General features: G+C 39.0%; 1 protein-coding gene and 1 pseudogene across 1 annotated transcript in view; one reads left to right on the top strand and one right to left on the bottom strand.

Moving 5' to 3' along the window:
* BCO2 (beta-carotene oxygenase 2) overlaps positions 1-15,604 on the top strand; it is a 34,290-nt gene that overhangs the window by 12,747 nt on the left and 5,939 nt on the right. The window contains exons 3-8 of the mRNA XM_087821540.1: positions 1,877-2,088; positions 2,498-2,613; positions 3,480-3,582; positions 8,142-8,270; positions 9,278-9,438; positions 10,627-10,794. Of these exons, the coding sequence (XP_087677666.1) occupies positions 1,877-2,088; positions 2,498-2,613; positions 3,480-3,582; positions 8,142-8,270; positions 9,278-9,438; positions 10,627-10,794 (889 nt within the window). The remainder of the gene's footprint in view (positions 1-1,876; positions 2,089-2,497; positions 2,614-3,479; positions 3,583-8,141; positions 8,271-9,277; positions 9,439-10,626; positions 10,795-15,604) is intronic.
* LOC107531313 (large ribosomal subunit protein uL4 pseudogene) lies at positions 12,689-14,010 on the bottom strand (annotated as a pseudogene).

The raw sequence follows: 15,604 nt of genomic DNA, 5'->3' as shown, positions 1-15,604 counted from the left end.
ATTAGAAAAAGTATCTAACATGATAAAGAAGAAGAGGAGGAAGCACAAAAATAAGAAATGACAGTGGGGAAGCAGACATTGAAACAGAAAAAATTGCAAGAGACTTTTCAGGTTTCTATGCAAATACAGATGATAACCTTGACGAAATAGCTAATTTCCTGGGGGAATACAGATTACCAAAACTGATAGAGAAAGTTTAAACAGATTGATTTTTGTAGAGGAAAAGAGAAACTCATTAAGGAACTATTTCTCAAAAGTACCAGGCCCCAGTTATTTCAAGGGGAAATTCTCCCAAACCTTCAAATATTAGGTAGTCTTAATGCTCCAGACATTACTTCAGAGAATTGAAAATGAAAGGAAACTCCCCATTTCTTTTTTTGAAGCAAAGATAATATTGATATCTATATATGAGAAAGATGGTGCAAAAAAACCCAGTGTTATTTATTCATATTGTTCATGAATATCTTGAAAAAGTACAAAATACATAGTACTAATAAATATTTTATTAACAAACAGAATCTAATACTACATTACAAATATAATTCACTATGACTAGGTAGGATTATTTCCAAGAATGCAAGGTAGGTTCATCATTTGGAAATCCATTAATATCATATGCCATATTAATAGGTCTCAGGAAAACTAATTATAGGATAAGCTCCATAAATGTTGACAAACTTTTGACAAAATTCAACATCCATTCCTTATAACAATACTCAAGAAAACAGAACATGATGGATACTTTAACATATATCTATACTCACACATTCTCTCATACACACATGTATATATTATATATACGTATATTTATATAAGGATTGTGTGTATAGGTGTGCCTGCATACATGTATATGTGTGTACATACACACACACTTTTGCATAATTTTGATAAATCTGAAAAATTTTAAAGTAAATGAACAAGGTAATACATCTAAGATATGGAGATAATGATTTCTAAAAGCTTAGAAACCGATTTTAATATGTGAGATGTCAAGCATTCCATATCCCCTTATGCTGTTCTCTTGGCTATAGGGTATAAAACAAAGAACTTCTGCTGAAAGCCTTTTTAAAAGAAAGGATTTATTGGGCCATTGCTAGCAAGAAAGACCAGGTTCTGGGGCATGAAGTCTAAACAATCAGCACAGCTAGGTGGAAAAGACAACCATGCCTGCTGTCCTGGAGTTGAAGGGCTTTTGTATACATCAGGTAGGGGGAAGAAAGTGTCAATTGTTTAGAAAGAATTTACATTGGCTACAGATAAGGCGGGTGGGATTAGTCGAAGGAGGCTCAGTTCTGGGATGGGTAGAGTTTGTATTTGCTTCTATGGATTGGTTGTAAAAAGTTCCTGTGTAAGCAAGAAGCAGAGGCTCCTCCAGTGGGGTGATTGATGCCTGGCTAGTCTCTGTTAGATATCGATGAAAATAGCCACCTGGAAGTTAATTTAAAGTTCCCACTTACACACAGGAATGTGAGCAGTCTTTTGTTAGTTTTGCCCTGAAGTTAACAGATTAACCCCTTCTTGTCTCTTCCTTCTACCCTCTGGCCTGCTATAATTTAACTTAGGACATCTCAGAATTTCCTCCTTGTCAAAAGTAAAGATCAGAATTATTTTAGCAGTCACCAGCTTAGGATTTTTCTTAAGCCCTCTGACTGTGAGGTTTTTGACAGGGAGTTAGGGTCAGGAGAAGGTAAGTGGCTCTTCCCTATTGTATCCAGGATGTATCTAAGCTATCATCCCTTCATTTCAGGTTCTCTAACTAATTAGGCTGTGCTAGGAACCCATTCCATTTCCTTATCTATCTATATTTGAAATCTCTCATTTTGATCTCATGTTTTTCTTACTAATATTTGTTTTCTATTTTTGCTCCTATTTGAAGGTACAACCACTGGTTTGATGGAATGGCTTTGCTTCACCAGTTTAGGATGGAGAAGGGCACGGTGACATATCGGAGCAAGTTTCTACAGAGTGATTCCTACAAGGCCAACAGTCTTCATAATCGAATTGTGGTCTCAGAATTTGGCACACTGGCTCTCCCTGACCCATGCAAGAATGTTTTTGAACGTTTCCTGTCCAAATTTGAAATGCCTAGTAAGTGGCTACTAATGTACCCAGAATTTGCAGGTGATAATGATTTTTATTATTATTATTTTTAATATATTTTTTATTGATTTCAGAGAGAGGAAGGGAGAGGGAGAGAGACAGAAATATCAATGATGAGAGAGAGTCATTGATCGGCTGCCTCCTGCACGCCCCCCTGCCAGGGATCGAGCCCACAACCTGGGCACGTGCCCTGACTGGGAACTGAACTGCGATCTCCTGGATCCTAGGTCAATGCTCAACCACTGAGCCACGCCATCTGGGCAATGATGATTATTTAAATTGTTATGATATATGACAATCTATATAAATCTTGCAATTTTTTTTGGTATGAGAGGATGTTTAAACTGCTACCTCCCTCCTCTTGTGGTGCTTCAATAACTCTGAGGTTTGGTTTCAGCAATAAGTGACAACACCAATATCAACTATGTGCAGTACAAGGGTGATTACTACGTTAGTACCGAGGTCAACTTTATGAATAAAGTGGACATTGAAACCCTGGAAAAAACAGAAAAGGTAAAATATAGGTTAAAAAAGGAATAATATAGACCCCCAAATTTCTTTCCATTCAAATACTTTTCAGTGTAGTAGGTATCTGAATAAGAAATTGGAACCTTAACCAAACAAAACCAAAATTACCCACTATGCACCCTCTCCCCTGATTAGAATGACCTGTGGGGTTGGTTTTCCTTAATTCTAGACTTCTTCCTTAGTCCTGGGGTAAGGGAGGAATAGAATGGTACAGATTTACTTTGGCCAGCTCATGTTCTTCCTAGCTGCAGGCTGAATTGGACTGGAGATTGTTTAGACCCATGCTTTTGCTTAACACTTTAAAAGTTAAGTAAAATTTTGGACCAGAATTTTAATTTTATTTTTATATAAGAGAAAGTTTATTTAGAAAGTTACAGAGGTAGTAGAAGTGAGCCAGCTGGGCTGCATGGGCTCAGGAAACAAGTTACAGAGGCAGCAGAATGGCCCTTGGGACAGGCAAAGGGAAGGTGCCTGAGGGAAGACAAGGGGACAGGGAGGGGTGGGGGTGTGCCCCTGAGAGGGAGGGCGTGCCCAGAATTTTAATTTTAATTCTTATTCTTTTGAACTGTCCTATGATCTTGGGGGGGGGTGGAAATTACTCTTATCGGATAATAATTTTTGCCCATTTTTTGTTTGTTAGTGGGGGGGGGGGTTGGTTTTTTTTTTTGGCCTTAGTTTATTTTTCTTTAATAGGAAAAATGATTTTGATTTCTCAGAGGTGAGATATGAGGGCCTAGGCATAGTTTTCATACCTTATTTTAAGGTATTTGACACATCTTTACTATCTATGCATCTAAATAGAGATCTGCCCGTATAACATTTAAAAGTCTCTGATGGTCTTAAATTTGCAGGTAGACTGGAGCAAATTCATTGCTGTGAATGGAGCAACTGCACATCCTCACTATGACCCAGATGGAACTGCATACAACATGGGGAACTCCTATGGGCTACATGGTAAAGTGGATGGAGGTCTTTTTAGAAATAATTAGGAATTAACTCTCTTCCTGGGGTTCCATTAAGGTGAAGATGTAAACACATGAAACTTCATTTGAAAGGTTCAGAGAAAAATCTCCGAAGTGCATTACTGAATGTAATGTGCATCATTTATCACTGAGTATGTACTCTGTGGTCCTTTTGCAATATTCTTAGCAGCTGATTTCCTATTTGACCTCAGCATCACTCACATTTTTAGGTTCCATTGTGCTTTTTGGCTCACAAGCATTGTAGGGATTTTCAATATGCATTTCTCAAACTTGAATTTTTACAAAGTGCATGTTATAAGTTTAAGAAATGTAGAATTCTGCAGCAAAGATATAGGGAAGATACCTTGTCTATCACCTAGGGTGTAATTTATTTTTATAATGGGAATAATAACTACAAAGTAAATTAAGGTTATGTTGCTGTTGTTGCATTTACAACCACGTAGATCACATCTCTTTCCTGGTCATCCACATACTTCCCCAACTGCCCACTAATTTGCTCCAGAAAGTTCTAATAGCTAATAATGAGAGCTAACATTTACTGAATGCTTAGTATGTGCTGGTGTTAAGCATTTTTCTATATATTTTGTCATTTAATCCTATAACACCTCTTTGAGAAAGGTACTATTATTGCTCCATTTTACAGACAAGGGCAGTGAACCTTAGGAAGGTTTAAGATACTTGCTTAGGCAACCTCCTAGGTGTCTAAAACCAGACTTGGCACCAAGTCTGAAACACACACTCTGTTAGGCCACCTTAATAATTATTCATCTCTGAGTACAGACAAGTCAGGGACATGCACATTTACCTTCCTATATCTGGGTACACATGTCTCTCTTTGAAAGGAACGTGTTTAAGTATCAGATATTTCTGACTATCTTAGCTGTCAATCAGTCTTTCATCTATAACCTATAAAACTTTTGAACAGGTTAATGTGTAACTTAGGTGGACAATTGGCTTTGTGAGTTGTTCATCTCTACCTCTCCATATTTATACATGTGAGTGTATATGAAAATTAATACTGAAGGGTTGTTTTTTACTGGCTCAAGTAGAGATGGGGTACCCAGGTCTCTCTCTTCTTTATTACCTGACCTCAGTAGGAATGTATTCTTCAAAGCTGTAACAGGAAGCAGCAAACATCCTTTCTAGGTAGAATGTTTCAGCAAATGAATATACTGACTCAGCAGTTTTTTGTCCATTTATCTTTTTTGATCACTACAAAAATCCATTTCTTAATAAATTATCTCTGTTAATCAAGTGGATAACTGCAACTTGTTCATAATAGAAATACTGTTTAACCATTCTGAATTATATTTTCTAACATAGTCATTAGATCCATCTGTCTCAGCCTGTGGTGTGTCTAAGAATCATCTGGAATGCTTCCTAGCCATGTAGATTACTGCATTTCATATTCAGAGATTGTGGTTCAGTAGACCTGAAAAGGGGCCAAGAATTTACAACTCCCTCACCCCTTGGTGCATTTTAACAAGGCCCCAGGTGATTTTGGCACAGGTGGCCTCTGGGTCTTTGAGAAACCCTACCATCCATTATCAGAAGCTGTGCTGGTTATGTCACCTCAGGGTGCTGTTTAGAAAGTCCTGAAGAGTCTCCAGAGTTAGGCTCACAGTACTGGGCAGAGGTCATTCTTCTGGACATTTCTCTGCTGAGTGTTTCTTGGGTGTCTGTCAGCCTTTCTCATGCCATCATGACTTGCAATTAGAACAGTTCGTCAACTAGTAGTGTTTAAATTTAGTGAATTGAGTAATCATCAATTATCCAAGTGCCGAGACAGGAAATTCTTTTATCTTTTAATCTCAACTGAAACTGGATTTGCTTTTTCTTTTTTTGCTTGATTATTTGGCTTGGTGAGGGGTATTTGAACTGGAACTCAAATGTACATGTAGCTGCAGGGAGCTCAACAACCTAGGATTAGTTTTGGTGAAATTTAGAGATTCTTATTATAATAAAGTGCTTGCTAGTGATTTCTAACTTTAGTAAGTAAAAGGCTTTTAATTGTTTTAGCTTTTCCAGATATTTAAAAAGGCTTTTTAAAATTAATAAAAAATTTCTAGAACAATTAATCAAACCAGTTTTTAGTAATATTGTAAAATATATAATCACTTTGTACTCTTGGAACTATGGAACTTGGCTTTTCTTTTTTTTTTTTTTTAAATATATCTTTATTGATTTCAGAGAGAGGAAAGGAGAGGGAGAGAGAGATAGAAACATCAATGATGAGGGAGTCATTGATCGGCTGCAGCCCACAACCTGGGCATGTGCCCTGACCGGGAATCGAACCCTGATCGCCTGGATCCTGGGTCGACGCTTAACCGCTGAGCCATGCCCGGCCGGGTGACTTTTAATTCTTTTATAACCCATCACTGTATGAAATCATGATGTTTTATGTAACATGAGCTCTCAAAACACATCTGTATCCCCAAACTAGACCTCCCCAGTACTTTATATCTAAGTGCTTGCTCACTGTTTTTACTAGGATGTCTACTAGGCATTACAAAATTAACTTGTCTAAAACCAGACTCATCTTTTCCCCTACACTTTCTCTGCTTAAAATATTTTTCACCTCAGTTGATATTAACTCTATCCTTCCAATTTCTCAGGACAGTAACTTTGGAATCATCCTTTATATCTCTGTCTGCCACGTCCACATTCAATTGGTGAAAAAGTAACTTCAAAAATTCCTTCAAAATATATCTAAAATCCAGCCACCTCATATCACCCCGTGGCCACAACTCTGGTCTGAGCCACCACCTCCCTCATTGAATTATTATAATAGCTTCTTAACTGATCTCCTTGCTTCTGCCCTTATCCCACTTAAGTTTATTCTCAGCATATCAGTCGCTCCCTTTTTTTGATTTTAAAAAAAATCCTCACCCTAGGATACATTTTTATTGATTTTAGAGAGAGAGGAAGGGAGAGAGAGAAACAATGATGTGAGAGAGAAACATGGTTTGGCAGTCATGTCCTTGCACCAACTAGGGATGGAACCCACGACCCTTTGGTCCACGAGATGAAGCTCCAACCAATCCATTCACACCGGCCAGGGCTCATCCATTATTTTTTAACCTACTCCACAGCATCTAGACTGTTCTCCTTGCTCAATATGACAGGGCCACACTGGCCTCCTTGCTGCTGTGTACTTGAATACTCTAAACTTACTGTTGGCCGAGACTGCATTTGTTCTTCTTTCCTCTTGGAAGTCATTTCTCCCAGACATCTCCAAGACTTTCTTCCTCACCTTCTTCAGATCTTTACTCAAATGTCATCTTCTTAGTGAACTCTTCCCAGACCACCATATTTAAAATTGTAAATAACAGCACCCATCCCTATACACTTACTCCGGATCCCCATTTCCTGGTTTATTTTCCATTACAGTTCTTATCATCATCTGATGCATTATATTTTTAATTATTGTAAGAGTCATTAGAACTTGAGCTTTATAAAAGAAGAGTCTTTGGTCTATTTTGTACACTGCTATATACAAGTATCTAGAATATGGTACTTATGACACTTAGAAGAGTGCCTGGAATATAGTTGAAACCCAACAAGTAGTTGTTGAATAAATGACTAGAGAACTGTATAGGTATCTTGTTCCAAAAGAAGCTTCATGGTTGCAAAATACTCTAAGTTCCCCAAGTTCTTCAGGACCTACGCTGGCAATTCTAATACTGCCAGGAAGATAATTTAATATGACCTCGACATTTATTCATTTATTGAGTGATTTAACAGACATGTTGTTGGTCAATACATCAATAGTTATTTTTAGTGTACTTACTAAATGCGAAATCTTTTCTTGGTACTGAGAATGTGTAGGTGAAGCAGGTAAGTCTGCTCTTGCAAAGCTCTGGTTGTTGATCTGCTTATCCCAGTAGAAGCAGACAAGCAAGTAGATAATTATAATAATGCTAGGCTATATAAGAGATTATCAGGGCATAGAGGAGGGGCACCAAGTGACTTTGGGGTGGGGAAGATTCAGGGAAGGCTACTTGAGGAGTGGGTGGGTACCTGAGTTGATTCTTAAAGAAGTAGTAATAGTCAGATGGATGATTGCATGAATGAATATTAATGAGACAGGATGAGATGGGGCCTAAAGCAACCTGGAGGGAAGGATTTGGACATGGATGCAAATGGAGATCGTAGTTGTTGGGGTTGGGGGGTGGGGAGAGGGACAAATAGAATTTGAGAGTATTCCTGGCTGTTACCTTATTTTTCTTATTAAGTAGAGATTGAGTTCAGCTTCAGGGAGAGAGAGGTAACTGTCTGAGAACATTAAAATATAATAAACTGTTGGTGGATTACTTTGTGTGTGTTGTTTCAAAACCTTACTAATTACTTTCATAAAGTTCATATATGTTTGATACCTAAGTCTGTTTGAAATAACCCTTCATGAAATATAGGTATCATGCATATTGCATACATCTCTTAACTGCTTTTGCCTAGTCCATAAATGCAAGGGTTATCTTTTATTCTTAGAATGTATGTAAAACAGTTAAGACAAAACTTTCTGTTTTCCAGGTTCCTGCTATAATATTATTCGGGTTCCTCCAGAGAAGGTGGACCTTGGGGCTACAATCCATGGAGCCCAAGTGATATGTTCCATTGCTTCTGCGGAGAGATTGAAACCTTCTTACTACCATAGCTTTGGTGAGTCCAGAGATGACGCAGATTGCATGGGGCCTGCTTTACTGTCACTGTAGCAGAGGGACTAGCTTTGGCAAGTACTATGTTAATACAGTTTATCTGAGTATGGTGACAATGAGACCAAGGTTGCATTTTAATACCAGTTAAGTTTATTATGGTTCTTACCCTAGCCAACTGACTGCTTGAAAGGGTAATTATTTTAGTGCAAGCAGTTACTAAAAAATTCATTGACAACATCAAGAATAAACTGTAATGTAAACTATGGGCTTTGGGTGATTATAATGTGTCAATGTAGGTTCATCAATTATAAGAAACGTACCACTCTGGTGGGGGTGCCAATAATGCAGAGGCTATGCAGGTGTAGGGACGGGGTATATGAGAAATTTGTATACTTCCCCCTCAATTTTATTGTGATCCTAAAACAGCTCTAAAAAGGCAAAGTCTTAATTGAAAAAAACCATTTGACCATAACAGTTAATTGACAGGATTCAAAATTTTAGGTAACTTTAAAGGCCACAAATAATAATACATGAAAAGATCTTGACTATATTTTTTGGGGGAAATTCATATTCTATATAGATTGCTTCAGCTTTTTCTTAGAATAGTTATCTTCTGCATTCTATACCTTTATAGTTAGTCTGCTCCTGGATCCTTACCTCAGTATAAATACCAAAAGGACTATGGAATAAGCATTCAGATCATAAATCACACTTTCATATTATGCTTCTTTACTTTGTTTCTAAACCAAAACAATTTTAAGAGAAAGAAAAAAACGATAAAAAAAGCTAGTTGAGGATCTCAACCCAAACTGCTCTAAGCAGTTCTCTTTTTTATGTAAGAACAGGAAATCTGTATAACAAAGCTGGGAAACAGTGAAGAACTGACTCTTGCTCGCCTTGTCTAGGTCAGCAGTCCTGTGTGCCAGCGTTCAGACATGTCCCCATAACTGTCACATTTCAGACAACTCTAGTTCACCAGGTAACATTTTCATGTTTGCTGGAACCTTTTAGGAATGACAGAGAACTACATAATCTTCATTGAACAACCTCTCAAGATGAATCTGTGGAAAATCCTCACTTGTAAGATTCAGGGAAAGGCCATTTCAGATGGAATAAGCTGGGAACCCCAGTGCACCACACGGTTTCACGTGGTGAATAAGTGCAGTGGAGAGGTCAGTATTTTGAGTATGTTTATTGTGAAAGTGACTGGAAACAAAGGTAAGTTTCCATTTGGTTGATGTTACCTTCACTGGGCATTAGTTGCATGACTTTTTTTTTTTAATTCTTACCCTTACCCGAGGATGTTTTTCCATTGCTTTTCAGAGAGAGTGCGGGGAGGGGGGGAGACAGACAGACAAGACAGACACATCAATGTGAGAGAGACACATCGATCTGTTGCCTCCCACACTGGCCCCAACAGGGATGGCGACTTCAACCAAGGTATGTGCCCTTGGCCGCAGTCGAACCTGGGACCCTTCAGTCCGTGGGCCTACGCTCTAACCACTGAGCCAAACTGGCTCGGGCTACTTGCATGACTCTTAATCAAGGATATTACCTCCTTCCATAGGTGGGGCTAGCTACTTATTAATTAATACAGTGCATTTAGCATATTAGAGCATTGTAGGAAATGGCTTTATCCATTAAATTATCTGATTCATTTAAATGACATCTAGAAACCCTCTTAGCATGGGTTTTTCCACATCATAATATTTGCAAAAGAGGATGTTGTTCAGGCAAAGGTCTTCTGTAACTTTTGCAATGACACTTTAATCAGTTGCTTCTACAACTTCTTGATATGTAAATATGATACTCCTACTAAAGTCCAAAGCACATCGGTTAAATATCTTTCTATACTCCTGGTTAATAGCACTATTCTATTTGTTTATTTTCCCCTTCTCTAAAGAGACAGTATCCTAAATTTACTGTACTGTAATTTTATTACAAAAATTCCATTTTAATAACGCATTTTTTAAAGAATTAATCACTTAAATATATCATAAGTTATACTTAATAGCAGTGTTTTCTATTTAACCATGTAGAATTATCTGTCCTTGAAAACGCTGGACCATATTTCATGAGGACTTTTAAGTGAGTTGTAACAGTTAATTGGTCTGTATTAAACAGCCCTAGTTTGTTGATTAATATGAGGTGAGAGATGACTTAAGCAAGCAATGCTTAAATCAAAGCATATTTGCTTCTACATTTCAAATTCTTCTTTGGCACTTACGTGGCCTGTCATGTAATGGGGGGGGGGATGGGGTGGGAATCTTCTTAATTTGAGCTTGGTGCATCTGTTCCCTAATGGAAAAAATGAAAATAAGAGAAAATATCTCTTTTTCATGTTTGTATTTTCCCTGCAGCTTCTTCCAGGGAAATACTGCAGTAAACCTTTTATTACTTTTCATCAAATCAATGCTTTTGAGGACCAGGGTTGTGTTGTAATTGATCTGTGCTGTCAAGATGATGGAAGATCCCTAGAAATTTACCAACTACAGAATCTTAGGAAAGCTGGGAAAGAGCTTGATCAGGTAAGCACCTTTGAGTTGTCAGGTGTCGTCAAAATAATTTTGAACTTGCCAAGTTCTGGTTTTGGCTTTGGAATTAGTTATTTCTCTTGTCTCTTCAGCAAGTAAGGAGGGAGAATGATTTTAAAGACACAGCTTTGTCGCTTATTTAATACGTAAAAATAATTTGAAGTACTTACTTAACATCAAATAGAAAGCACGTTAAAGGAAGCCAAGAGGTGTGTTTTGAAGCACTGTGATTAGTTGCTTATTACACTTGAGCACTAACATATTTAAATTTACTGGAAGGAATGGCAAAATGGACCATAACCTTAATTCTCTGATGAAGTGTATCAGTCCATCTAGCTGAAGGATTTCACTTTTTTCTGATCTTGAGTCCAAGGTAAAATTTTCCCTGGGGTTTGTAATATAAATTGTTTTTAGCCACTAATTTCTTCAACTCGTTGCATTTTCAGTTTCTAGAATTTTGATTTGTGTTTTTGGTTTTTTTAATAATTTCTAGTTCTCTGCTACAATTCTCGATGTAAAACAATTTTCTTCAACATATTCAGAATAGTTAAAGTCTGATGGTTCTATTATCTGGATCCCCTGTGGCTTTGTTTCTATCATCTGTTGTTTATCTTAGTATTACTGTTTTTTAATCACACCCCCTTGCCATCTTATTTGCCTGTTAATTTTTATCACATACAGAACATTGTGTTTAAAAATTGTAGGAATATTTGAGACCCAGGATGATGTTTTCTTCCCTTAGATAACATTTTCACTTGCTTCTGGTAGATGGCTAGGGTGCATTATCAATTCCAGATATTCTTTTTTAAAAAATTTTATTTTAGGATTATAGTTTGCATTCAACACTTTGGTGTATTAGTTTCTGGAGTATAGCATAGCAGATAGGCACCCATATAGGTTACAAAGTGTACCCTCTGATAATGCAGGTGCCCACCTGGAACCATAGGCAGTTATTACAATGTTGCTGACTAGTCCCTGTGCTGCACCTTACATCCCATGTTTATTTGGTAACTACCTATTAGTACTTCTTAATCCCATCACCTTTGTTTACCCCATCCCCCAACACCCCTTCCCTCTGGCCTCCACAAGTTTGTTTTCTGTAACTGTAAGTCTGTTTCTGTTTTTGTTCATTAGATTCCACATATAAGTGATATCTGGTATTTGTCTTTCTCTGACTGGCTTATTTCACTTAGCTAATACCCTCTAGGTCCATCTGTGCTGTCACAAATGGCAAGATTTCATTCTTTTTTATGGCCAAGTATTATTTCATTGTATATTTATGTCCCACAGCTTTTTACCCACTCATCTACTGATGGGCACTTGGGCTGCTTCCATATCTTGGCTATTGTAAATAATACTGCAATGAGCGCAGGGGTGCATATATTCTTTGAATTAATGTTTTGGGTTTCTTCACATATATACCCAGAAGTGGAACCTCTGGGTCATAAGGAAGTTCCATTTTTAATTTTTTGAGGCGCCTTCACACTGCTTCCATAGAGGTTGTACCAAACTGCATTCCCACCAGCATTGCCCGAGGGCTCCCCTTTCTCCACACCCTCACCAACACTTGCTCCTTGACTTATTGATGGCAGTCACTCTCACAGGTGTACGGTGATATCTCACAGTGGTTTTGATTTGCATTTCTCTGATGATTAGTGGTGTTGAGCAACTTTTCATGTCTGTTGGCCACCTGTGTGTCCTGTTTGGAAGGATCTATTCAGGTCTTCTGCCCACTTTTTAATTGGGTTGTTTGTTTTTCTGGTGTTGAGTTGTCTGAGTTCTTTATCAATTTTGAATATTAACCCCTTATCAGATGTATTATTGGTGAGTACCTTCTCCTGTTTAGTAGGTTGTCTTCCCCCCCCCCCCCCCCACTGCCTTTCATCATTTTTTAATTCAAAATTCGCTGTCCAGAGTGATTTGACCCTTATGGAATAAACGAGTTTAAGTTTATGCCACAGGCTTCTTTGCTTCTGTGGCGGGTTCTTTTCTGCAGATTCTTCTCAGCTGCTGGCTTCTTGGGAGCTGCAGCCTTCTTTCCCACCAAAGGCTTCTTCTGCTTCTTAACGCCAACAGCCTTCTTTCCTCCCTTCCCCACCAAGGCTTCTTGCCTGGGGCCCCATCTCGTCTGATTTGGCTTCTAGCGCTGCAGCTGCTTCGTCCACCGGGGGCCTGTGGTTCTCGGCCGGCGAGGATTGGTGTTCTGGCGCACGGCCTTTGCATGCTGGCTTAGCTTCAACATGACTCTCAGGCTCTTCAGGGGGTTCTTCTTCAGGACCCTGCCATGGATCTTCTTGCGTGGTGCTCGCAGGGCTGTTTGGATCTCTGTGCTTTTCAAGATTCTGCTCAGGTCTGTACTGAGCATTGTGTGCATGGGAAGGTTGTGGTTACCCTTGGGGGAGGCAGCTTTACGCCAGGTGCTATACAGCTCATCTAACCTGCGCAAAACACTCCCAGTGCAAACGCAGAAATGCCCACATGCCCACCAGGAGCAAGTTTCAAAATGTTTAGTTTGCTTACATTAAGCAGAGTAATTCCAGGGGTGATTCTGAAGGCTTTGATGATACTGTTGGTCTCATTATAGATGATGCAAGGTCCCCTGCGCTGGATACGATGACGGTTTCTCATTTTGCCCTTGCCAGCTCTCATTCGCTGTGAGGCATAGACCTTTTTATATCATTCCAGGCCTTATGTTTCTTAAGAAGCAAAACAGCCTCCTTGGTTTTGGTGTAGCCTTCAACTTTATTTTCAACCACCAAAGGAAGTTCAGGAACTTCCTCAGTATGATGACCTTTAGACATGACCAGCGCTGGTAAGGCTGAGGCAGCCAGGGCAGAGCAGATGGCATTTCGTTCCTGTGTTGTGTTCACTCTGCGGTGCCAATGGCGCCAGGTTTTGGTTGGTGCAAACATGCGGCCCCCACAACACATATTTCCAAAAGCACCCTGGCCAGAACGTTGAGTTCCACCACCTTGGACTCTGGGAATTCGAGCCACTGCTCTGCCAGCACCCAAGACTCAGCACCGGTCTATGACCTGCCAGTTCACTGGCAGCATAGGGCTGTCTATTGTTTTTGCACAAGTTGGTGTGAACAAAGTTCATGATATCTGGTCAAATGGGAGCCTTGAACACAGCAGACAAAGTGACATTTTTGCCAGATGTTTCTCCCTTTTCGGAGTACATGGAAATCAGTGGACGAGCACACACCATGGCGGGGAGAGGAGGCCACACTCTTCTCTACCCAGTGGCTCCCACAGGAAAAGGTGTAGGTTGTCTTTTTGTTTTGTTGATAATTCCAGATATTCTTTTTTTTTTTTAAATCCTCACCTGAGGATATGTGTTTTTTGTTTTTTTAAAAATTTATTATAGAGAGAAGGGAAGGAAGAGAGGGACACACGTAGATGTGAGAGAGAAACATTGGTCATTGCCTCCCGTGCCTGCCCCTACTGGGGTTTGAACCTGAAATGTAGGTATGTTCCCTGAACAGGAATTGAACCCCAAACCTTTTGTGTATAGGATGATGCTCCAACCAACTGGGCCACCCAGTCAGGGCCCTGATAGTCTTAATCTGGTTACAGGGCTTGAGATAATTTGAAGCAGGATACAGTCCCTGCATGAGCCATACTATTTCTTATTTATTCTTACTCCTAGGGTGTAGGCCTAAGGGGTCTTGACCCAAACAGCTAGAGGTTTTTCAGGGCTTCCCCTTATTGGTAGATCTTGACTTTGAACTTTTGTCTCCCTAGCTCCTCAAAACTATCAAAATCTTTTCTCATTAGGGTCAAGTGGTGGTGGAGTTGGTGTGGCTCTCTTCTTATAAAAGGGGAGCTAGCATGAAGGATCCTTGTGGTGATGGAACTGTTCTGTATCTTGAGTGTGGTGGTGGTCACATGAATTTACATTGTGACAGAATTGCATAGAACTAAACACACATACATGAATGCATGTTAACTGGTGCAATCGGAATAAACTTAGTGAATTATGTGAATGTAAATCTCCCAGTTGTGATAGTGTACTGAGGTTATGATAGACATTATAATTGGTAAAAATGGATGAAGGATGCATTATTTCTTTTTTTATGTGGTAAAATATACATAACACAATATTTACTACTTTAACTATTTTAGGTGTGCAATTAAGTGGCATTAAGTACTTTAACAATGTTACGCAACCATCATCACTGTTCATTTCCAGAACTTTTTCATCATTGCAAACAGAAACACTGCACCCCTTAAATAACAGCTCCCTGTTCCCCCCTCTCCCCAGTGCTTGGTAGCCTCTATTCTACTTTTTGTTTCTATAAATTTGCCTATTCTAGCTGGCTCATATAAGTGGAATCATACAAGATTTGTTCTTTCATGTCTGGCTTATTTCATTCAGTAATCTTTTTAAGGTCATCCATGTTGTAACATGTATCAGAATCTCATTCTTTTTCTGAAAAATTTTATTTTATTGTTGACAGTATTATAGATGTCTCCCATTTTCTCCATTTTTTGCCCCCCTTCACCCAATCCCCACCCCACCCCAGGCCTTCCTCATGCTATTGTCTGTGGCCATGGTTTATGCATATATGTTCTTTGGTTAATCTCTTCCTGTCCCTCCCACCCCCCCACTGAAATCTGTTATTCTGTTCCATGCATCCATACCTCTGGACCTGTTTTGTTCGTCAGTTTATTTTGTTCTTTAGATTCTACTCATAAGTGAGATCATGTGATATTTGTCTTTCTCTGACTGGCTTATTTCACTTAGCATAATATAATACTCTCCAGGTCCATCCACGCTGTCTCAAAAGGTAAGAGATTCT

The sequence above is a fragment of the Miniopterus natalensis genome, chromosome 11 (genome assembly GCF_054644295.1).
Source record: "Miniopterus natalensis isolate mMinNat1 chromosome 11, mMinNat1.hap1, whole genome shotgun sequence".
NCBI classification, from domain to species: domain Eukaryota; kingdom Metazoa; phylum Chordata; class Mammalia; order Chiroptera; family Miniopteridae; genus Miniopterus; species Miniopterus natalensis.
Note: the sequence above shows the minus strand (reverse complement) of the source record. Positions and strands in the feature narration are given on the sequence as shown.